The sequence below is a fragment of the Panthera leo genome, chromosome D4 (assembly GCF_018350215.1).
Source record: "Panthera leo isolate Ple1 chromosome D4, P.leo_Ple1_pat1.1, whole genome shotgun sequence".
Lineage (NCBI taxonomy): Eukaryota > Metazoa > Chordata > Mammalia > Carnivora > Felidae > Panthera > Panthera leo.
The window spans coordinates 10,356,575-10,381,299 of record NC_056691.1 but is presented as its reverse complement, the minus strand read 5'-3'; the positions used below and the strand labels follow the sequence as shown (position 1 = coordinate 10,381,299).

At 46.1% G+C, this 24,725-nt stretch overlaps 1 protein-coding gene across 2 annotated transcripts in view; it reads left to right on the top strand.

The window, feature by feature from the left end:
• Window positions 1-24,725, top strand: part of DMRT1 (doublesex and mab-3 related transcription factor 1) — a 109,104-nt gene that overhangs the window by 676 nt on the left and 83,703 nt on the right. For both annotated transcript variants that reach the window (XM_042912726.1, XM_042912725.1), the window contains exon 2: window positions 3,516-3,699. In XM_042912726.1, the coding sequence (XP_042768660.1) occupies window positions 3,516-3,699 (184 nt within the window). The remainder of the gene's footprint in view (window positions 1-3,515; window positions 3,700-24,725) is intronic.

The window sequence follows — 24,725 nt, the reverse complement described above, 5'->3', positions numbered from 1 at the left end:
CGCGCCACACCACCCTTGGACGACCGGGAGTCGTCTCCGATCCGGCCCGCGGAGGGGGGAGGTGCGGGCTTTGCCCGAGGCCCCGGGATCCCTGATCTCGCCCTTAAGTAGAGTTGCGGGGTTCGCCCCTTTGGGGGTCCCCAGGATCTCAGCCCTTTTTCAGAGCAGAGAGTTGCTGGGTTTGCGCCGTTCGGAGTCTCGGGATCCCCGACCCCGCCCTCTAGCAGACAGTTGAGGGGTTCGCCTCTTCGGGCGTTCCCAGAATCCATCCCTAGGATGGCTGATCCTTTCCAAGCAGTACGTTTCAGGGCTCGCTCTGTCCCGGAGTCCCTGGATCCCTGACCCCGTCCTCCAGGAGAGTTGCGGGGTTCGCGCCTTCGGGGGTCCCCAGAATTCCTTGGATCTCTGATGGTTTTCTTGGAGCACAGAGGTGCAGGGTTCGCCTCTTGGGGGGTCACCAGCATTCCCAGGATCTCTGATCCCGCTTTCAGAGCAGAGAGTGTTGGGCGGCCAACCCGCCCGCGGTCCCGAGGATCTCCGACCTCGCTGTTGGAGCACAGAGTTGGGGAACCCACCCCGCTCCGGAGGCCCTAGGATCCCCGCCCCCGAGCAGAGACTAGCTCTCACTTTGGGGAGGGTGCTGGAGGGCTCCCGCTCGGCAGACTGCGGGGGGCGGGGGCAGCACGGAGGTCACAGCGGCCGCCGCTCTTTCGTGTACCGCGCGGGTGGCGAGATCCTTCTGGAAAAGTCGCTGCGGCGCGCGTGGTCCCCGCGCACCTCCAGGCGCCCTTCCCAAGCTCGCCGCCCGCGGGTCCGCGCCACGCGCATCAGCCATTTTGAGCCGCGGAAATTTTACTAGCGTTTCAACTTTTGCCGCCTGGACCTGGCCTACTCAGGTCCAAGTTCCTTTGAGTCTGTTTTAAAGCACTCTTAAGGATATTTGAAAATCAGCTCAGGGGAGAAAATGGCAAGGGTTTAAGGGTAGATCTGTAGTTGTTTTTTTTTTTTTTTTCTAAAGCATCCCAAGCAGGACAGTTTAGCGTCTTCAACGGAAATAGCGTCCTTGGTATCCGAAAGGATTTTTAGGGGAGAATAATATACATTCTTTCCAGCTAAAATTTGTTTCATCCTTTTAAGACCGTTTATTTAAGATTAAAAGATACCAAAGAAATGTTTACTAACGATGCGCTACTTTTGACTGGGATCGTGTAGATATCCTCCGTGGAGAAGAACTCCTATAAGCGATTTAACAAGACGGTGCTTTTTATATCCGTCTGAATTTTGCAAATGTCTCTCAAATTGGTTGCATGTTGCCTTCACGGGTCGCGAGTGGACACGCAGGTTATTTTCCTTCGTTTCCTTATGGGTTTTTAGCTTAGTCTGGAGTGGGTGAAGAGAGAACACTGATGGAGGGTTAAAATGCATCCCCGTGAGCTTACTGAGAAAGACTTAGGGGCATTGAAGTTATGTTTGTAGGTAGAAAAATATTCTGAACGTTTAGTCGTTAGCTTAAATATTTAGTGTGGAGAGTATGCTTGAGAGGGGAATTGTCCTCAAAATATAATTAAAAATCTGTATTGAAATAGGGCCATTCATTTTGAATAAGCTTTCTTATTAAAAGGGGCACCAACTTGGAAAAAGCCTGTTTGCTTATGTTAAAAACAAAAAACGACGCAGGGTTACTGTTATAATATGAAACTTCAGCATTTTCTGCACCAGAAAGCTTGCACTGTGCTACATGAAATCCTTTAAAATTTCCCATAACGGCCATTCTTTTCGTTCTGAGTGTGTGAAATTGAACTTAAATATGACCTTCAAGTGGTAGTGTTTTAATCAATTGCCCCACCTTTCTGGATTAAATAACATTTCTTTAAGATCTTTGAGAGGTCTTCTCTGTCCCTCTCCTGCTCGCCTTCTCTCTCCCTCCCTCTCAAAATAAATAACTTCAAAAAGTAAGTAAAATATTTGAGAGGTCTTTATAAGAGTGTCCTCAGTTTATGGCGTATATAATAAACACCCTGTGCATTTTGTGCACGCGTGGGATTTGTGTAAATTGGGGTATAAGCATGCATTGACGTATTTCAGAGATCTGTGGGTATTTTTTGCTGTTGTTGCTGCTGTTTCCGTGAAATCTTTCATATTCTGTTTCTAAACTTAGTTATTAATGGAGAATCCAAGACTTAAGGTTCGTCGTTTTATCTTGATTATTTAAGGATTTTGTTTTGTAAGTCGAGGATTCTTGTTGTGAGTGAAATTATTTTCAAGTTAATCAGTTTGCTAAATGTGGACTACAGTTTTCCTAAAACAATATATAAATCGTAACTGTGTTTCTGGTTAACCATTTTGATTTCGACTTTGGGCTTATAGTTGGGCCGCTGAGGTAGAGATATTTTACTTTCTCATTTCGCTCTTACCAATAGTCCAGTTTCAACAGAAATACTCCTCCTTTGTTACGTGTAGGAGGCAAAAGTACTTTACTTCTATTTGCTTTACACTTTTCCCCCCGAACCTTTAACAATGTTATTTAAAAGCAGATAAATTGAAGAGGGACCGTGAGGAGTCTCTCTCCTAGGTTAGGTCCCTTACACCCTCACTTCCGGCTCCTTCCTTCCAGCCTGTCCTCTGCCTTTCTTTCCCCCTGCAGCCTCTCCCTTCCCTTCCTTTCCCCAGGGACCTCAACACGGTGTTCCAGCCCCTTCCTCCCATTTTGGCTCTTCGTGCTCCTCCATTCCAGAGATCAGGGCCCTGTGGGGTTTCCTGGGCAGCCCCTGCCTTTCCCACCTACCCTGCTCCCCTGTGCTATGTTGTTCTGACCCTTCCTTCTTGCCGGTCCAGGCGTTCCTCATTCTGTCCTTCGAGGCCCTGTTCCAGTACCACTTCTGGCTGATTCTTGCACTCAAAGCCACCTCTGTGTCCAGAGTCCTGCTGTGGGGGTCGATGTGTCCCTGTCCTGTGGTGTTTGCCACATTGCGTGGTGAGTGTGGCTGCCCATGTGCACCTCCTGCTTCTGCTTTTCAACAGTGAGTACCTTGGGATGGTGGACTCCGATCTCGCTGAATCTTGCTGGTTGCTGTTCCCAGCATGGCGGCCTTTTATGTGTGGAGAGAAGGAGTGAGTGACCTCACTCTCCTTCCTTCCTGTTCTACCCTCGCTGACTTCTCTTCAGATTGAACAACTCTACTTGGCTGACTCTACGGGTGTCCCCCCCCCCCCCCCCGCCCCGCCCATCCTCCCTGGCCAGGCTCATTTCCTGCTCCTTTACATAGTCCTAGGTGTAAGGGACAGGCTGTGACCTACCGTGGGCTCTAAACCACCTTCCACTTTGGCTGCACCTCCTAGGTACCGGGGTGGCTTTCTTTTGCAAGGAATGAGAGGATCTCGGGCCTCCGTCCTGAAGCCCCTAAATCAGCACGCCTGGGGCGGACGGGGGCCTGGTGGTTGTGGCGCAGCTGTGCTGTCCAGGTGACGGGGGTGGGGGGGTGCAGGAGGGCTGACCTGCTGCCCTGTGCTTGCAGGTGGCCCTGAGAAGGCAGCAGGCCCAGGAGGAGGAGCTGGGGATCAGCCACCCCATCCCGCTGCCCAGCGCTGCCGAACTGCTTGTCAAGAGAGAGAGCAATGGCAACAACCCGTGCCTGATGACCGAGAGCAGCAGCCCCTCGCAGCCGGGGCCGGCCAGCACCCCCACCACTGCCGCATCAGGTAAGGGGCCTGAGGCGCATGTGGTCGCCTCGCCGGCCAGGACGGAAGAAGGGCCGCGGTCCACGAAAATGGTCTCGGGACTGGCCTGCGCCACGCATCACATCCAGAACGTAAGCGGTCTCCCTCTGTGGGTCTGTTTTTGGCTGCCTCACGAAGGAGATGGCCAGGAATTCTCGAATTGGAAGTCTGGTAGCTTTGCTTTCCCATTGGCTAATAGCTAAGTCTGAATCTGGACAGAGTCAGACTCACTGGATATCAGAGGGCTGAGATCGGCCCAGAGTTCATCTCAGTCCACCCTCTGTTTTGAGGTCCTCTTGGTGGGAGGTAAAGATCCTTGTGTTCTAGAACCGTAAGTCCCATTTCTCTGGCAAGGACTGCGGTCCATTTGGGGAAAGTGTCTGCAAAGGTCCTGAGGGGTAGGAAGGTTAAGTGACCGGCTGAGTCCACTGAGCCAGAAAGTATCTGACGTGGTCCATGTGCCTCCAGAGCTCATTGTGCTAAACTGGTCTCCAAATGACCTCAGCAATCATGATGGTCTAGAGTTGCACTGTCCAGGATGGACGCCCCTTGCCAGGTGTGGCCATTTAAATTTAACCTAAGTACAGTGAAATAAGATGAAAACATGAGACCAAAGAAGGTATACAATGAGCGTTAGCGATCATTAGGGAAACGCAAGTCAGAACTATAGTGAAATACCACTTTGCACCCATTAGGTTGGCGGCTCTCAAAAAAAATAAAAATAAAAACAAACAAAACCCCAGAAAATAACAACATTGGCAAGGATGGGAGGAAATTGGATCCTTTGTGCACTCTTCGTGGAAATATAAAATGGTGTAGCTGACATAGAAAACAATATGGCGTTTCTTCCAAACATAGCAAAGAGAATGATCTGTGACTCAGCAACACCTCTTCTGGGTTTGTACCCAAAAGAACTGGAAGCAGGGTCTCGTAGAGACCCCTATACTTGTACACCCACGTTGATAATAGCATTCATAATGTGGAAGCAACCCGTGTGTCCACGGACAGATGAGTGAGTAACAAAAATGTGGTAATGTGGTCTATACATATAGTGGAATGTTATTCACCCTTTAGGAGGAAGGGAATTCTAAACTTTTTTTTAACCTTTTTTTAATGTTTATTTATTTTTGAGAGAGAGAGAGAGAGAGAGAGACATAGTGTGAGCAAGGGAGAGGCAGAGAGAGAGAGGGAGACCCAGAATCTGAAGCAGGCTCCAGGCTCTGAGCTGTCAGCCCAGAGCCAGACGCAGGGCTTGAACCCACGAATTGTGAGATCATGGCCTGAGCCCAAATTAGACACTCAACCCACTGAGACGCCCCAAGAAGAAGGGAATTCTGCCACACACTAAGACATGGATCATCTTGAGGATATTATGCTAAGCGAAACGAGCCGGTCACAAAAAGACAGACAGATACCGTATGGTTCTGTTTATATACTTAGAGTATCAAAATCATAGGGACAGAAAGTGGATTGGTGGTTGCCAGGGGCTGGGGGGAGAAGGGAATGGCGAGTTAGTGTTCTGTGGGTGTAGAGCTGCACTTTACAAGACGCAAAGAGTGCTGGAGACAGATGGTGGCAATGGTGGCAACATTACAGAGGTGTTTAATGTCACTGAAGCGTGCATTTAAAAGTGGTTAAGATGGGAGATTTTACGTTACGTGCATTTTACCATTATAAAAAAAATGTGTTTAAAAACTTAAAACCTTTAGCTCCTCAGTTGCATTACCACATTTCAAGTGCTCAGAAGGCACTTAGAGCTCAGGTTCTAATTATTTAAATTATCAGAAAGTGTACATTTCCATTTTTCGCAGAGTTCCTTTGAATGGCACTGGCCTAGAATGCAGGAGTTCTAGGAAATCCACCAAGATCTGTGAAATCCTGTTGACAAATATTTCTACTGTTGACCCTTAACAACACGGGGGTCAGGAGTACCAACACCCTGCACAGTCAAAAATGCATGTATAACCTTTGGCTTGCCAACAACTTAACTGCTAATAGGCTACTGTTGAGTAGAAGCCTTACCAATGATATAAAACAGTCAATGATATAAAACAGGAATTTTGTATGTTATGTGTATTATATAATATATTTTTAGAACGAAGTAAGCTAGAGAGAAGAAATGTTACGAAGAATGTCATAAGAGGGAGAAAATACGTTAAAAGAACTGCTGTATTTATTTTAAAAAATTCACGTGTCAGTGGACCTTTGCAGTTCAAATCTGTGTTGTTCGGTAGTCCACTGTATTACATGCTAAAAACTCATGCCGAAGGGCGTCTGGGTGGCTCAGTCAGTTGAGCAACCAACTTTTGATTTCGGCTCAGGTCATGATCCCAGGGTTGTGGGATCGAGCCCCGCACCCAGCTCCATGCTGAGCTTGGAACCTGCTTACAATTCTGTCTCATTCTCCCTCTGCCCCTCTCCCCAACTCATGTTCTCTCTCTAAAATAAAATAAAAATAAAATAAATAAAAACATATGCTGAGATTCATAGAAGATCTTTAGAGTCCACTAAGGCTCCCTGAAATACAGCCTTGCAGTGTGATTCCTCTTGACTAAGCTTTTCTTGAGTTACTCGGTTTGTTCAGCGGGGCTGAAGTTATTCAGCTGCCTTGCCACTTACTCGCTGTGCAACTTCAAACAAGTCACTTAAGCTCTCTGGGCCTTTTGTTTCCTCATATCAAAAATGGGGGAGGAGGTCTTTGAGGGTTTTGAAGCCTGAGTCCTGACCATTATAAAGAAGGTAAAGGTAAGTGGGCACCGAAGAAAGCCAGTGAGAGATGGAACCCTTGTCTCTGTGCAGCAGGTAGGTGTGCCTGTGTACCTCTCACTGTGAGTATTGCTGCGGGTCTAGGTTCTATAGTTTACAAGGAGAACCGTGTTTTCTTTCTTTGGCTTGGTTTCTCATAATGTAGGCTTACAAAGGGTTTCCAGACTTCCCTTTTGTTAGGAAGGACTGAATACATTTATCAGCAGTGGGATCTTTACACTTTGAGATTATACGCTGTGTTTAAGGTTGATTACCAAATAATACTGGGTCAAGGGCTGGTCTGGTGGATTTCGCTGGAGGGCTGAAATGGGAAAGGGGTGTGTCAGAGGAATAAAGAGGGGAGTAACTCATTTGATTTTCACAAACATCTTCTGAGGTAGGAACTATTCCCCGTTACAGCTCAGGAAACCAGTGGTAAGGGAGCTGCCCCAGAAAAAAGCTGAGTTGAACTTGGATTCTGTCCAGGGCTGTAAGGCCTCAAAGCCCATGGATTTTCCATTTTACCTGCCTGTGAAGAGAGGCTGGGGGAACAGTTGCCATGTTTCCTTGTCAAAAGGACCAATCACAATTCGAGGCTGTGGTTTAATCTTCAGAAGGGATTTAGGGCTACCCAAGAAATTAAGAACAACTTAATTAGGGACAGAAGTCCCTGCCATTCACTGTTGTTCTAGAAGGCTGTGGCCACCGATCTTCATGGGGAGGAACAGAGCGAGAGGCCCGTGATGGGTAGATGTCCAAGCAGGGCAGTTTACAGGGCACCACAGGTAAGCCTGGCTTAGCCAGCTGTCCTGCACTCCACCTTGTGGAAGGGATGTCAGAGTTGGATTGTATACCCAAGAGAGGAGCTTTAGAGAAGGATCTCAGGGTTGATGGAGTTCAGCGTGACAAAGACGTTCTCGAAGAGTATTTCAGAGTAGCAGCAGGGAAAGTCACAAATAGAAGCAGCAGGGGAACAAGCTAGAAGGTTCAGGGTCAAGGAGGATGTGACCAGATTCTCTTTTTTTGCCTATGGAGCTGGTAGACCTTGGAGTCATTTTGGAGTCTTGGACTCAACACTCAGCAGGAGGGAATGAGGAAGCCAATGTGCTGTGCTCGTGTGCTTGGGAGGCATCGCTCTGGAGGCCCTCTGCCTGTGGGCTCTCCCCTTGTCAGCCCACCTCCATGGGGCAGGAGCCCCAGGTACACGGTCTCACTCCTAGAGCGGGGGTGGGGGGGGTGGGCAGAGAGAGAGAGAGAGAGAGAGAGAGAATCCCAAGCAGGCTCCATGCTGTCAGCTCAGAGCCCAGTGCAGGGCTCAGTCTCAGGAACCTTGAGATCACGACCTGAGCCAAAATCAAGAGTCGGACGCTTAACCGACTGAGCCACCCAGGCACCCCAAGGCTTGCATCAAGGCTTTTGAGTGGAGATTGATAATTTCTGGACTGAGCTAGGATATGAGCAAGAGAAAGACAGAAAAACCAGTAGAGGTGAACTACATAAATACATAGAGGGAGGAACAGAGAGGAAGGGAGGTGGGAGAGAGTGAGAGAACCAAGAGAGATAGACAGACTGAAGAGTGTCCTTCAAGGTTTGTGAAGCACGTGGGGCCCAACTTAAGATAGTTTGCTGCTAACACATAAGTAGAGCTTATATTAAACTTCCAGATTGGGATTTATTTGAAATAACAGTTAACTTCATGCAGTAAAAGGGAAAGAGAGTACAAAAGCATATTCAGTGAAATGGGGTTGTACTTCCAGTCCCAACCCTCAAATCCCTTCTGTTTGGCATTCCAGGATTACTGGCTGGACATATAGGCTTATGTGTCTTGTCTTTCGCTTTTGTAGGTCTATTATTCATGTATTTAACTTAATGGGAGTGCATTGTTCCTACTTGAAGTTAGTTTAGTTTTTTTTTTTCTTAAAACATCTTGGAATTTTTTTTAATGTTTGGTTTTGAGAGCGAGCTCATGCGAGTGAGCATGGGGGAGGGGCAGAGAGAGAGGAAGGTAGAGGATCCGAAGCAGGCTCCAGCCTCTGTGCCAACAGCAGATAGCCTGAGAAGGGGCTGGAACTCCTGAACCGTGAGATCATGACCTGAGCTAGTCGGAAGCTCAACCGACTGAGCCACCCAGGTGCCCCACAGCTTGGAATTTTTTACTGGGTTAGCCTTCCATCATATAAACGTGAAAGGCTAGAACTTTATTTAGTGAGGGGTGAAAGCTGCCAGTGTGGTCAGGGAATAGTTGCCCTACTCACACGGAGGCAAGCTGTTCCCCTTCTCCCTCTAATATCTAATGTTTAGTGTCTACAAGGGCAGTAGCCTAGTGAAATTCAGTAGATTTTCATGTCCTTGAAGTTTCTTAGTTATCTCCTTTTGGCTCTCAAAAGTGCCAAAGTGAGAGTGGAAAGCACCCAAGAATTATTGCCCATATTATTGGTTGCATTCTAAGGATGCTGTGAAGGAAAATGGGTTCATCACCAAGCTGTTGTTTTCACTTATTGGAGAGCAGACTCCCTCTGAATAGGATCCCGTACCTTAGAGGAAAGTCTCTCCGCTCCTTAACCAGAGACCGGCTACCATCTACCAAAGATTCCTAGAATAACGGGGTGGAAACAATTTCTTACTATTATTTTCATCTATGACTGTGGGTATTACCTTGGAAGAAACAGCCTTTTGAAACATTGCCCTATTCATTGTTGTTTCTTACGCTAGCAGGATCATTTTCAGTGCAATGGCAAAGAAAAAAAAAAGCATTTTTTATTGTAAATAACAGTGAGTTAACCGCAACTATTCAACATTATCTCTGCGGTTTTCCATTTTTAATTTTAGCGTAAAATATGTCTTAGAATTTTTTCTTTTAACGTTTATTCATTTTTGAGAGAGACAGAGTGTGAGCAGGGGAGGGGCAGAGACAGAGGGAGACACAGAATTCGAAGCAGGCTCCAAGCTCTGAGCTGTCAGCACAGAGCCCGATGCGGGGCTGGAACTCACAAATCGTGAGATCATGACCTGAGCTGAAGTCTGACACTTAACCGTCTGAGCCACCCAGGCGCCCCTAGCATAAAATACATCTTAATTTTCAAAATTACCAGTTGACTTTAAAAAGTCTCACATAGGCGTTCTTCCTCTTTAAAATTTGCATTCCTCTTTGTTTTAGTTTTCATTTTATTTTTTTAATGTTTTTTATTTTTGAGAGAGACAGAGTGTGAATGGGGGAGGGGCAGAGAGAGAGAGGGAGACACAGAATCGGAAGCAGGCTCCAGGCTCAGAGCTGTCAGCGCAGAACCTGACCTGGGGCCTGAACCCACGGACCGTGAGATCATGACCTGAGCCAAAGTCGGATGCTTAACCAACTGAGCCACCCAGGCGCCCCTGTTTTATATTCCGCTTGTCCTTCAACTCCTGCGCAACCAGTCGGCTGTTTCTCACATGGCTCACGCTGAGGTCTGCGTGGTTCTTGGCCTCTCCTTTTCTGGGCACAGCTGTCAGATGAAGGGTTGCATTGTAGCTCATCAGGCGCATGTGTGTCCTTTGTAAGTAGGGACCTGAATGTTATCGCCCTTGGGGCCCTCCCTTCTGGAGCACCGGGCACTTCCACACACATTCACAGTCACACTCCCTCGCATCAGACCACCTCCTACCGTCTCTGGCCTCCCCCCTGCTGCCGGGCCTCCTGTGGCCTGTGGCCCACTTTCACTCACCTTTCCCCTGTCGGAAGGGTCAGTCAGGTCTGTGTCTGATAATGATGGGCACCCCCCACCGCCTCCAACTTCGCTGCTCTTCCTTCACAGTAATTTCTCACTCGAGCATACACAGGGAGCAAGCACATGCTGGTAGGGGAACACGTTTCATTGTGTGTCTTCTCCGTGCTTTACAAATGGGAAATGTGGCAGTTTGAAAATGGAATCGTGTGTCCATGCAGCTCTTACCAGTAAGAACTGTGGCCGATGAATTAACAACAGAAGATACTGAGTTTAGATTTTTTTTTTTTTTAAATAAACCTTATTCTTTAGAGCAGTTACAGGTTCACGTCGTGGCGAAGAGGAAGGCACAGGGATTTCCTGTGTGCCCCCGTCCCCACACTTGCACAGCCTCCCCTGCCATCAACGTCCCCCACCAGAGCAGGACACTTGGTACAGTTGAACCTGTGTGGACGTGTCGTTACCCCTGAACTTTGTAGTTTACATGAGGATCCAGGCTTCGTGTTGTGTGTTCTATGGGTTTGGACAAATTTAATGACCATCTGTACCCACCATTGTCGTGTCACACAGAATTGTTTCACTGACCTGAAAACCCTGTGTGGAGTTGTTTAAATTTAAAATAACATTCCAGGGGTACCTGGGTGGCTCAGGCGGTTAAGTACCTGACTTCGGCTCCGGTCATGACCTTCTGGCCTGTGAGTTCGAGCCCTGAGTCGGCCAGGGTTAAATTATGTCAGCTGTGCTGACAGCTCAGAGCCTGGAGCCTGCTTCAGATTCTGTGTCTCCCTGTCTCTCTGTCCCTTCCCCACTTGTGATTTCTCTCTCTGTCTCTTTCTTTCTCTCTCTCTGTCTCAAAAATAAATAAACATTTAAAAAATAACATTTCAATTAAAAAATTTTTAATGTTTATTTTTGAGAGAGAGAGAGACAGAGTGCAAGCTGGGGAGGGGCAGAGAGAGGGAGACACAGAATCTGAAGCAGGCTCAAGCTCTGACCTGTTAGCACAGGGCCCAATGTGGGGCTTGAACTCACGAACCATGAGATGACAACCTGAGCCAAAGTCAAACGCTTAACCGACTGAGCCACCCAGGCGCCCTCATTTCAGTTGTTATCTTCGCAGTTTTCCATTATTGTACAGAAGGAAGCACTTCATTTAAATGAATACCCAAAGCATTTCATCTAAACTGCTTTGAAGATTCACTTTTGAGGAATTCTGGCCACTTATATGAGACGAGCTCCATCGATTCTAGACGGAGTTCTCAATTTCTATTAGAATAGAAAATGTAGATACTTGTTTTTAAAAAGACTTTTGATACAAGTATTCCTCAATTTTACTTTCACAGTCAGGGAAATTTCTAGAATGTTGTACAAAACAAAAACTCCTTCACCGAAGCTACAGTTGAAGGCTTGAATACAGAAAAGAAACCCTGAAGAGTCATGGTGCCGATCATCAAGTATCCGTCATTTTAGATCGGCTCTCCCTCGATTTTATTTCTTCCGAGGGAAGTCTTTGCTTGCGTGGCAGACGTGGCAATTAATCGGGCTGATAGAAATTCTCTGTAGATAGTATTTCCGGAGAGCAGTGGCAGTCAACAAGTTACACAGGAGGTAGCCTTCTGGTCTCCCTGTGGCTAAAGAGAAAAGTTAGAAATGGAATACTACGTGGCAATGAGAAAAAATGAAATATGGCCTTTTGTAGCAACATGGATGGAACTGGAGAGTGTGATGCTAAGTGAAATAAGCCATACAGAGAAAGACAGATACCATATGGTTTCACTCTTATGTGGATCCTGAGAAACATAACAGAAACCCATGGGGGAGGGGAAGGAAAAAAAAAAAAAAAAAAAAGAGGTTAGAGTGGGAGAGAGCCAAAGCATTAGAGACTGTTAAAAACTGAGAACAAACTGAGGGTTGATGGGGGGTGGGAGGGAGGGCAGGGTGGGTGATGGGTATTGAGGAGGGCACCTTTTGGGATGAGCACTGGGTGTTGTATGGAAACCAATTTGACAGTAAATTTCATATATTAAAAAAATAAAAAATAAAAAATAAAAAATAAAATAAAAAAAAAAAAAAAAGAGAAAAGTTAGAAAACATCTAGAGCCACAAAAAAGATAAATGCTGGGTTTCAAGCACAAATTAGTTGTGTAACAGCATTTGCAAAAGACATGAAAACGTTTTGATAGGTTTACATCTTTATCAATCCTTTGTGAAAATGTGATCTTCTGGGCAGGGACTGTATTTTGTTTATCCCTGTGCCCATGTGCACAGCGCAGTACCTGGTTTTACAGTAAGCGGCCATAAACCATTGTTGAGTGAGTGAATGGTGATAGTTAACATTGGAAGTTGTGTTTTAAACACTAGACTAGTTGTTGGCAGGGGGTGGGGGGAGGCAGGTGCCTGGGTGGCATGGTTGGCTAAGCGTCCGTTTCTTGATTTCGGCTCAGGTCATGATGTCAGGGTTTGTGGGATCAAGCCTCACTTTAGGCTCTGTGCTGACAGCGTGGTGCCTGCTTGAGATTCTCTCTCTTCCTCTCTCTCTCTCTCTGCCCTCCCCCCCCCCCATAAAAATAAAAAAATAAAAAGTAAAAAGGTTAAAGCACTAGACTAGTGGCCATGCACCCATCTGCAGATGTCAGGGAGTAAAATCATTGATCAATGTACATTTTTGTTTTGTGATATTCTTAAAATGTATTTGAATTTTTGAAATGCTAAAAGGCCAAACATAATTTAACAACTCAGAGGTGTAATTCATGTACTATATAATTCCTGTATTTAAAATGCACAACTCATTGTTTTTTGGTGAATTCACGGAGTTGTGCAACCATCACCAGACTCTAATTGTGGAACATTTTTGCCTCCTCCTAAAATGAAACTCTGTCCATTAGCAGTCACTACCCTCCTCCCAATCCCCATACCAGCCCTAGGTAACCACTAATATGTTTTCTGTCCACATAGATTTACCTACTCTGGACATTTTGTGTTTTTGGACACCTCCTGTAAATGAAATCATGTATGTGGTCTTTTGTGTCTGGCTTCTTTCACTTATCCTGATGTTAGCAAAGTTTATCCATGTTGTAGCATGCATTAATTACTAATTTTTAAATTAAAGTTTATTTATTTATTTTGAGAGAGAGAGAGAGAGAGCACGCGCAAGCAGGGGAGGGCAGGCAGAGAGAGAGAATCCCAAGCAAGCTCCGTGCCCAGCACGGAGCCTGATGTGGGGCTCGATCTCACAACTGTGAGATCATGACCTAAGCCGAAATTAAGAGTTGGAGGCTCAACTGACTGGCCACCCAGGTGCCCCTTCATTTTTTAAATTAATATTCCATTATATGCATATATCCTATTTTTTTCATCAACTGATGGATATTTGGGTTGCTTACACTTTGTGGCTCTTAGGAGTAATTTTTCTGTAACGTTTTTGTACCAGTTTTTGTATGAACGTGCGTTTCATTTTCTTAGGTATGTACCAAGTAGTCCCAATTGCTGAATCATATGGTAACACTATGTTTTTTAACCTTTTTAAGAACTTTTGAGAATGTTTTCCAAAGAGGCTGCATTGTTTTACATTCCCACAAGGACGGTATGAGGGTTCCAGAAAATTCAAACTTAGGTTTTTTTACTGCTTATTATTTTTTTTAAGTTTATTTATTTTGAGGGAGAGCGAGAGAGGAATGCAAGTGGGGAAGGGGTGGAGAGAGAAGATCCCTAGCAAACTCTGCAACGTCAGCACAGAGCCTGACCTGGGACTCAAACTCATGAACCATGAGATCGTGACCTGAGTTGAAATCAAGAGTCAGATGCCTAACTGACTGAACCACCCAGGTAGGTGTCCCCAAACTTAAGTTTTTAAAATTTTTTTAATGTTTATTTTTGGGGGAGAGAGAGAGAGAGGGCAGAGAGAGAGGGAGACACAGAATCTGAAGCAGGCTCTGGGCTCAGAGCTGTCAGCACAGAGCCTCACGTTGAGCTTGAACCCATGAATCCTGAGATCATGACCTGAGCTGAAGTCGGACACTTAACTGACTGAGCTACCCAGGCGCCCCAAGTTTTTTAAAATTAAAAGGTAAGATACCTTCATCCTGGTAAATATTACAGATATAAAACCCAGTGAGAGTCTCCTTGATGACCAGAAGTTTAGATCATGGAGGATTCTCTAGGTTTGCATTTTATTTTCACTGGAAATAGGTTAATATTCAGTCTCTTACAGTGTTTCCTCTTTTACCTCGTTATCACATACAGTTTTTAGTGAAAGGAATGGTGTTTGAGAAGGTACACCACGGAGGACCTGGTGATGGGCTTTCTTTGCCGTATTTTGGCTAACGTAACTCTTCAGACCTTGGGGGACAAGCATTTCCTCAGAACAATGGAGAAAGAATTCTGTTGCCTTAGAAACTTGGCAAGAATAACTTTTATCCTTGGATTTCTGAACATGAAAAACCACCATTGTTTTGGTGGAACCCAAAAGTGAAAAGCTGAGGGTTGGTGAATATGGACCCCTGTCCTCCATATTCCGGTGGGAAAAGGGTATGGTTCATAGACTGTCTTAGAATTTACTGCCAATAGCTGGTCACAGCAGTAGGTGTTGTCATCGTGTGACACAGCCTTGCGTTTTCTGTCATGGGAAACTCTTGCGTGTCCAAAAGCTCACCTGTGTCATCTGTTTCGCTTGCCCCCGGAGTCCTTGAACCATGGATTCCTATTAACTGCTGATTCAAGAGTCCTGTCCATTGACCACCCACTCATCACTCACTATTTTTTGCATCTTGTGGACGCCTTTCCGTACCTCCTGTTGTTTTATGTAACTGACTTTTTAAAAATTTTTATCGCGTCAAAATATACATGGCATAAAATTGACCATTTTGACTCTTGCTGGCGTGCAGTTTTGTGGCCTGCAGCAGTCAGGCTGCTGTGCCGCTGTCCCCACCATTCGTCTCCAGAATTTTTTTCATCTTCCTAAACGGAAAGCCCATCCCCACCAAGCGGTAACTCCCCATTCTCTCCCTCTCATTAACTGTTTTGCTGGCACAGCTTTCTTCAAAGCTTCTCGGTCTTTGAAATCACCTGTAGACTCACATGAGATAAGATGAGCCCTTTTTATCTCTGTCCGCATCCTTTCTTTCTCCTCCTCTTCTCCCAGCCCCTCAAGTTCTGCTTTATTGCGGACTTCTCTCTCTGTTTTACACGCTGCGCTAATCCATGGCTCTGGGGTAATGAGGACTGATGTTTCTCCAAGGACTGAGGTTTATAGAGAAAGGGGCACAGGGGAGTGTCTGCTAACACCCCCTTCAGGAGACTATAAATTCTCTACCTCTGGCAGGTGATCTCAACTCCTCCGAGACTTGCAGTGTTCCGTGTGGTGCTGTGAAGCAAGGGGAGAAGGGTAAGGATGCCTGTGAGACCCGTGGCTCCGGCCACCATCCCGTGGGTTCTTGACTTGTCAGGGTCCCTTTTGTCGTTGTCACAGGCAACTCTGTAGTGCAGATCTGTGTTTCTGTTCCAGCCTCTGTCTGTTTTCAACTTACAAAAAATTCAATGTGACAGCCATTTCGACTCCCCTAAGAAAATTCACATAAATGTTGGTCCCCGTTGCTGAAGCAAATGACAGTTCAAACCCAGTTTACCGTAGTCTCCTGATGTCTCTTGGTGGACATCACAATCATTAATCTGGTGTTACTGTACAAGCCCACTGAACATGCTTTTCGGGAGAAAAAATGCACAAGAAACTCTTAAAGTATACTATAAATAGCTGGTTTCTTGTCAAAAGAAAATATCGATTCAGTATTCTAGTAATAACAGGGTTTTTGATGTTTATTGGTATTAAGAATTCTTAGATATTGCTTCAACCATCCAATATCAGTTCATTACATATTAACAGATGACTATTGATCTCAACACTTATAAAACGACTGTTTTTGCACTACCCCTTAACTCTGGTCCTGAGGTTTGAGGTTTATCTAAACTATAGGCTATGAGTAAATTTAGGGAAGCAGATTGCATATATCAAACACTAATATGTTTGCTGAACTGCATTGAATTATCTTGGTTGGTGAGTCTGCTTTCTGAACAAGATTCCCTCCTTTCTTCCCTTTCTTCCTTCTGTTTTTTTTTTTTTATCTAATTTTTCATTCAGTCAGCAAATGTTCATCATACGACTTGGGTCAGACCTTTTTCTAGGCATGGGATAGTCAGCAGCACATAAAAAGTGTGTGCCTCACGCGGATCTTACAGATCCAGGAGGGGAGACAGTTTATAAATAAGTACACTAGTAAACACAAGGTATTTTCAGAAAGTGTTCACAGCTATGAAGAAAGACAAAATGATATGATGGTCGTGTCCAAGGGGACAGTGGGTGTTTGATAGGATAGTTCAGGAAAGGGAGCCTCTCTAAGGGGAGTCCATGGGAGCCAGTCCTGAGTGATAGTGAGCCCTTGTGGTCAAGGCCTGGGGCAAGAGACTTCCAGGTGGGGCAGAGAGGTCGCTTGGAATGGGAAGGAGGCCCGTGTGCCAAAAGCAGGGGCTGCCGTCACCGGAGACCACATCTCCGGGGGCCTGACAGGACGGGAGAGAGTTGGGGTTTTATTAGGAGTGCAATGGGAAGTCACTGGAGTGTTGAAGCACTGAGTGACGTGACCTGATTTACTCTCTCCTCAGGTCTCTCTGCTGCTGGGGGCTGCACTCAGAAACAGAAGTGAAGGCTGCAAGTGCCCAGGCGGGGGGAGAGCTGCTCGCACGGGGGCGGGGGGAGTAGAGATGGAAAGAAATGGTGGGACCCGAGGTCTCTTTGGGAGGTCAGTTTAAATGCAACTTTGGGGGATCTCGTGGACGGCACCCCCTGCAGAGAGCGGCTGCCGCATCATTGCCAGTGGTAGGTAGGGTGTCGTGGGCGCCTTACCGGCCTGACAGGTGAAGCGTTGTACGTTGCTGTGGTCGTTAAAGTGATGCCCCCCGAGAAATGCCACACCCCAGCCTGGGACTTGTGAGGATATCACCTTCGATGGCAGATGTGATGAAGTCAGGCATTTTGGGATGGGGAGGTGGTCCTGGATTTTTCAGGTGGGTCCCTTCTAGTGGTGTGAATCCGGAGAACTGGAGGAGCCTTCCTGGCTGCCCACCACCCCACACCCCCCCCCCACCCCCCGCCCCGCAATATACCACAGTGGGAGGAGTTACGGAGGGGCGGGGTTTGAAGCAGGAGCCTTGACCTTGGCTGGCTTTGGAGGTGGAAGAAGGGACCCCGAGGCCAAGAGTTCGGGAGGCCTCTAGGAACTTGGGACAGCCCTCAGCTGACAGCCAGCAGGGACAGTGGATCTCAGTCCTCCCGCTGCCAGGAACTGAGCTCTGCCGGCACCCTGACTGAGCAAGGCCCCAGACCCTCCCCTGGAGCCTCCAGAAGAGAGTGCCGCCCTGTGGATGCCTTGCTTTTAGCCCAGAGAGACCCGCGTTAGACTTTGGGCCCACAGAGCTGGAAGGTAATAAATCTGTGTTGCTTTAAGCTGCTAAGTTTGTGGTAATTGTTGTATGGCAGTAGAAAACAAATCTGGTACGTGATCATCTTTTTTCTTGCGTTAGTGAGGTTGAACCTTTTTTCACACGTTTAAGGGCCATTTGTAATTTTTTCCGTGTGTGTCCTTTGCCCGCTTCTCTGCTGAATCCCCCACATCTAGGTGTCCCTCATTCATTATGGAGACTGGTCCTCTGTGGTGTGAGGTGCAGCCCCCAGCTCCCCCATTGCCTGGTGTTTCGAGAGACCAGCTGGTGTTCCGTGAGACCACTTGCGGACAGACTGCAGAGATGAGGGGCCCAAGGCCTGAGCCCTGGTCACCGCACTCCTTGGGGGTCAGGTGGAGAAAGAGGAGCCGAAGCCCGTGGCTCTTCTGGTTCCCCCTGAGCCGGCCGTTAGCCAAGTGAAAACGGACATGGCAGATGGCTAAATCTGTTGTGTCCTTCGTATTCTTCCAGCTTCTGCTCCTCAGTTTAACCTTGGGCAGACCTCATGTTAATCTAATGGCCCCAATGGCTTAAACCATCTCAGGGTCATGTCTAGTGTTGTGGTCTGGCAGGTGCGTACAGGAGGACTATTGGGTGTGTAGTAAACTGGTATGGCGTGATTGGGGAATGGGATGTAACGTCTAGTCAGATATTCTGCTTACTAGAGAGTAAAATTTCTCTTACCAGTGTTACATGAAATTAGAGTGCACGTTACCATCAAATACTTCAGAGTAATTTTATTGCTTTCTTTAGTTGATGTGGGACATACCCAGGGCCCTGCTTCTCCTGGGGCAGGTTGTTAGTACCACGTGGCTGTGCTGGGTTCCTCCCCGGAAGAAGGACATATGGTAGTAGAAGCTTATTCAGAGGTCTTGGAGATTGAAGGCATCTAGAAAAAGAGTTTGGCTGGTCTCTTGAAACTTCGTACCTGGGGAGGAAGCCCCATGTCATGAAGGAAACCTAAGATCCAGGGGTGCCTGGGTAGCTCAGTTGGTTAAACATCCCGACTTTGGTTCAGGTCATGATCTCACGGTTCATGAGTTCGAGCCCCGTTGTCAGGCTCTGTGCTGACAGCTCAGAGCCCGGAGCCTGCTTCGGATTCTGGGTCTCCCTCTCTCTCTGCTCCTCTCCCACTCCTGCGCTGTCTCTGTCTCTCTCTCGAAAATACAAATAAACATTAAAAAATATTTAAAAACAAAAACCTAAGATCCAGAGTCCGAGACCTGGCTGAGGTACCTGCCACTTCTCTGATTTTGAGTACCTGGCTTCACTTCTTTGTCTGTTTCTTCATTTGTGATATGGAGAGAATAATAATGCCTGCCCAGTTTACGGTGCTCCCCTAAGAAGTGTATGTGAAGGGTCTTTGTCAACCCTGACAAAGCACATAAACGTGTTTAGCACTCAAGTCTCAGATACTGATGGGGGGAGCGGGACAGTGAGCTTGGGTTCGGTCCGTCCTAAAGCCATGACCTGGTTTCTTGCACAGACAAAGCCGCATGAACTGATAGGAAAAGGGTGATGTCCCTGGGTGAAGGTTATGTAGCCTGTCACATTTTGCTCCACCCCACCTGCACCCTGATGGCCAGGAATCTCTGGCGTGCATCTTAAATTTTTATTCAAGTACGATTAACGTACAGTGGTATACCATTTTCAGGTATACAATGTAATGGTTCAGCATTTCTATACGTTGTTCGATGCTCCTCATGATTAAGTGTTCTTGATCCCCTTTACCTCTTTCACCCTTTGCCCACCCCCTGCCAACCATCGGTTTGTTCTCTGTAGTTGAGTCTGTTTTTCTGTCATCTCTTTTTCTTTGTTTTGTTTCTTAAATCCCACATGAGCGCAACCATATGGTATTTGTCTTTCTCTGACTGACTTCTTTCACTTAGCATTATATTCTCTAGTTGTAGTCATGTCGCTGCAAATGGTAAGATCTTTCTTTTTATGACTGAGTAATATTCCTTTGTATGATATACCACATCTTTATCCATTCATCAGTTGATGGACCCTTGGGTTGCTTCCACGTCTCGGCTATTGTACGTAATGCTGCAGTAAACATAGGGATGCATATATCTTTTTGATACACGCTAGACTGAAATTGCTGGATCATATGGTAATTCTGTCTTTAATTTTTTGAGGACCCTCCATACTGTTTTCCACAGTGGCTGCACCAGTTTACATTCCCACCAACAGTGCACGAGGGTTCCTTTGTTTCCACATTCTTGCCAACACTTGTTGTTTCTTGTGTTTCTGAATTTAGCCATTCTGACAGATGTGAGGTGATATCTCATTGTGGTTTCGATTTACATTCTCCTGATGAGCGATGATTGGCCATCTTTTCCATGTGTGTGTTGGCCATCTGGATGTCTTCTTTGGAAAAATCTCTATTGAGGTCTTCTACCCATTTTTAAATAAGATTATTTGGGCTTTTTTGGTGTTGAGTCACAGAAGTTCTTTACATAATTTGGATATTAACCCCTTATTGGACATATCACTTGCAAATACATTCTCCCACTCAGTAGGTTGGGTTTTTGTTTTCTTGATTGTTTCCTTTGCTCTGCAGAAGTTTTTTATTTGAGGTTTTGTGAATGGTGTAAGAAGGTGGTCCGGTTTTCCCAGCACCATTTATTGAAGAGACTGTCTTTTCTCATTGCATATTCTTTTCTGCTTTGTTGAAGATTGACCATATAATCGTGGGTTTACTTTTGGGCTGTTTTGTTCCATTGATCTATGTGTCTAATTTTGTACCAGTCCCATACTGTTTTAATTACTACAGTTTTGTAGTATATCTTGAAATCTGGGCTTGTGATACCTCCGGCTTTGTTCTCTTTTTTTCTTTTTTTTCAAGATTTCTTTGGCAATTTGGCATCTGCCGTGGTTCTACAAATTTTAGGATTATTCTAGTCGTGTGAAAAAGGCTGTTGGTATTCTGATGGGGATTGCATTGAATCTGTAGATTGCTTTGCATAGTATGGACATTTAAAAAATACTGGTTCTTCCAATTCAGGGGTCTTCCTTTTTCTTTTAAAGTTTTTTTAATGTTTTTTTTTTTTTTTTTTTTTAAATTTTTGAGAGAGAACGAGAACAAGTACGGGGAAGGGGCAGAGAAAGAGGGAGACACAGAATGTGAAGCAGGCTCCAGGCTCTGAGCTGTCAGTAGGGAGCCCGACGTGGGGCTCGAACTCAAGAACTGTGAGATCATGACTTGAGCCGAAGTTGGACGCTTAACCGACTGAGCCACCCAGGGGTCTTCCAATTCAGCATCTTGATGCTTACACACAGGAAATGCATTGTGTCCTCACATTAAAATAGGAGTAAGCTTCTCCCTTTTCTTGGCCTCACTTTTCTTTGTTTTACTAATTTTACTGACCTCTGCCTGTAGTGTTAGCCATCTCTTATCCTTTCTAAGGGTATGGGAATGTTGTGTAGCCACACAAGTACTCAGGGCTCTGAGGCAAGGAACTAGCCTTCAGCAAAACAGGTAAAGTCCCATCAGTACCTTGCTGCCCTTGAGGGTTTGGACAGAAGGAGGACATTTTAGAAACCTTTGGCCTTGTGTGTCAGAAGAAAAAGAAGAGAGGGTCGGCACAGACCTGGTGGGGGCGGTGGGGAAGACACTTAGACATCACCACCTTCCAGAAGAAGTGTGCAGAAGCTGAACTAGGTGAGTCTCAACTGTTGCCCAACAAAATGAGGTCTGTCTGGTGGTGAGGATAATGTTTGTGTTTAGTTTTATACGTTTTTATTTTAACATTTTATTTATTTTTTTAGAGATAGAGACAGAGTGCTTTATTTATTTTTGAGAGAGAGGGAGGGAGAGAGCTCAAGCAAAAGAGGGTCCGTGAGAGAAGGAGACACAGAATCCGAAGTAGGCTCCAGGCTCTGAGCTGTCAGCACAGAGCCTGATGCGGGACTCAAACCCACGAACTGTGAGAGCATGACTTGAGTCAAAGTCGGACGCTTAACTGTCTGAGCAACCCAGGTGCCCCTAGAAGTTTTCATTTTTAATAACACTTCCAAATGTGTGTGGAACATAAACGGTTTTTGAAAACAAAATGTTTGAAAATGAACACCATCAGATGTTTTTGTGAGGGGCCGAGGGCGTCTCAAGGCCACCGTTCTGATGCACGCACGTGCAAGTCCGTGGCTATGGATGGGGAAGGGATGAGTGGAGCCTAGCACACGATTCCTCATTAGCGAGCCTGAGCCTCTCTGGGACCGCCCGGCCAGCCACGCCGGGACTGCTACCTCTGAGAGCCCCGGCCATCCTCTTGAGGAGGGTTCTGTTTGTTTCGCTTATCACTCTGTGCCTCGGTTTTTATCTGAGCGATGGAATTATGAGTTACAGAAGGAGAGGAGTAAGACGCACATCAAAGAATTTTCTTGTGGCTTCTGAATAAGGGGCCTTATACTGGTTGAGGGCTGTTCGCTTTGGGTGTGCTGTTTTCATCGTGAAGCACCTGGGGTTTGTTTTTCTCCAAAAGATGTAGATAATCTAGAGAGAATCCAGGAGAAGGACAACAAAAATGATGTATGGCTTGGAGAGAAGGAGAATAACAGTCTATAAATATTTGAAAGGTAATATAAAAGAAGGAGAGAGATTATTTACAGCAGCGGGGAGGAGTTTGGCAGGGAACACACGCTTGCATCGAGGAGCAGGGGAAAATTGGGTAGAACTGAAAAGACCAAGCATTATAAGGATGATTAAGCAAAGAAATGTAATTCTCACATTAGTTCGTGTTGCCAGGGGCCCGAATGGCAGGAATAAGTAATGTTTCTGAAACAGGATCCACGCACGAGTGTGAATAATGTTTTCCTAATTCTTCCGTGAGAAGGGAGGACAGTGCTTTTGTTCTTTGCCTTCTGAGTGTGTAGTTTAATTCCCAGCTCCTTGACTTTGTGTTTTCAGAGGTGGTAATAATAATTACAGTATTACTAGCTCTGAATTACTGAGGTCTGGCTCATGTCAGGTATGGTCTTAGCTGCTTGGTTATTTATACTCTCATTTAGTCTCTACAGCAACTCTGTAAAATAGGAACTATTTTTTCCACCTGGAAGGAAACTGAGGTCCAGTCACGTGCTTGGGATCACACGTGTATTGAGTACTGGGGTCGGGATTCCAACCGAGGTCTGGGACTCACAGCTGGTGCCCTGCCCTGTGTTGGGGTCTGTTACCCTGGTCGTGACAATAGTTGTTTGGGACCCACTGGGGAGCCAGCTTGCTCAGCCACGGAAACTTTGCATCCAGGTGTGAGGTGAGCAAAATCATTGGCTGTCCAGAGCTCCCGTTTTCTTTTCTCTCCTCGTTTTCTTGAGATAAATTTTCCCAGTATCAGTAAGTGCTAGGTTATTATTTTACATTTTCTCATTCCAGATTTCCAGTTATACATAAGCTTTTAGTCATCCTTATATAGTGACCTGTACAATATCACATAGGAAAGGGACATTTTATAAGGCGGGTATTATCCTCAGTCTTTTTCATATAATTTTTTAATGTTTTTATTTATTTGAGAGAGAGAGAGACAGAGCGTGGAAGGGGGGACCGGGAGAGAAAGAAGGAGGCACAGAGTCGGAAGCAGGCTCCAGGCTCTGAGCTGTCAGCACGGAGCCCGACGTGGGGCTTGGACTCAAGAACTGTAAGATCACTGCCTGAGCCGAAGTCTGACATTTAACCGACTGAGCCACCCAGGCGCCCCTATCCTCGATCTCACGTGCTTGCTGTACTGGAGGTTCCTAGGCAGCTCGTAGGCAGTGTTCTGTACTCCCTTTGGCTTTCTGGCTCTGCAATTTTGTCGCGTCCGGTGTATTGACGATCACTAAAAAACAAAACAGAACACAGAATTAACTATTCAGAACAAAGGCAGAGAGCTGGATGTCGAGATTTTTATGTGATTGCCAGGGGGGTTCCAAACCTGGAATCAGAAGGCCAGTGTTGGGGCGCCTGGGTGGCTCAGTGGGTTAAGCGTCCGACTTCAGCTCAGGTCATGATCTCGCAGCTCGTGAGTCCGCGCCCCACATCGGGCTCTGTGCTGACAGCCTGGAGCCTGGAGCCTGCTTCGGCTTCTGGGTCTCCCTCTCTCTCTGCCCCTCCCCACTCAAAGCTCTGTCTCTCTCTCTCTCTCTCAAAAATAAATAAACATTAAAAAAAAAAAAAATAGGCCAGTGTTGAATCCAGACTCCAGCTGCTGCTTTGTTCCCTTGTGTGGGGGGGGCCCCTGCTAAACCACCACCAGCTCCTCAGGGGGCATCATGCATCATACTTCCTGCTGTCTCCACCCCGCAGTTACTGCAGAGTTCTTGTGGGTAGCAACTGCAAGGATGTACACAAATGGCGGGATATTCCATGAAATGAAAGGTGATGCTCGCATTAAAAGTTAGCATCATTTGCTTTAGTTCTTTTCTTAGCTCAGCTTTTCTAGAGTTAGTAAGGGTTGAGACTTGCGAGGCAGTTGACATTATTCAAAGGGGGCGGTGTCAGACTTTTACTGGGGGAGAAAGAGCAAGTGTCAAATGAGTTTCAAGGACACTTGTGTATGAATACTGCCACGTTGCTTCTTCCTTCCCTTTGTTCACCGCGGCATGTGGTAAAGACCACGCCCAATCTGCTCGCTAGAGGTTGATGGTATAGAAATCCAAAATGTGACTCAAGGCACTGGCAGTTTTCACTTACGCTTTCCACGTTGCCAATCCTGTTTGTTGCTCTACAGAGGAAGTACCTTCCCTCTGGAGTCTTGTGCCTTTTGAAAATAAAGAGCTTTTTGATTTCTGTCTCCATGTTATTCACCTCGTAGTGGTGTCTAGTGAATTTCTCTCTGAAGTCATCCCTAGATTACTTTTACTGTAAACTGTAATGATTTTACCCTGGTCATAATTTCTCCCCAGGTCTCCTATCTCGGTTACTTGTAAGGCTACTCCTCCCCTCTCATGTTCTCTTTGATCTTTTATAATTGGCTTAAAACTCGCCATATTTAATCTGCAGTGACTTTGTTTCTCCTCCCTGTTTTTGCTTTTCCAGTCCCTGAGAATTTAATAATCTGTTGCTTATTATTTCCTTAGTTTTACCTAAGGCGT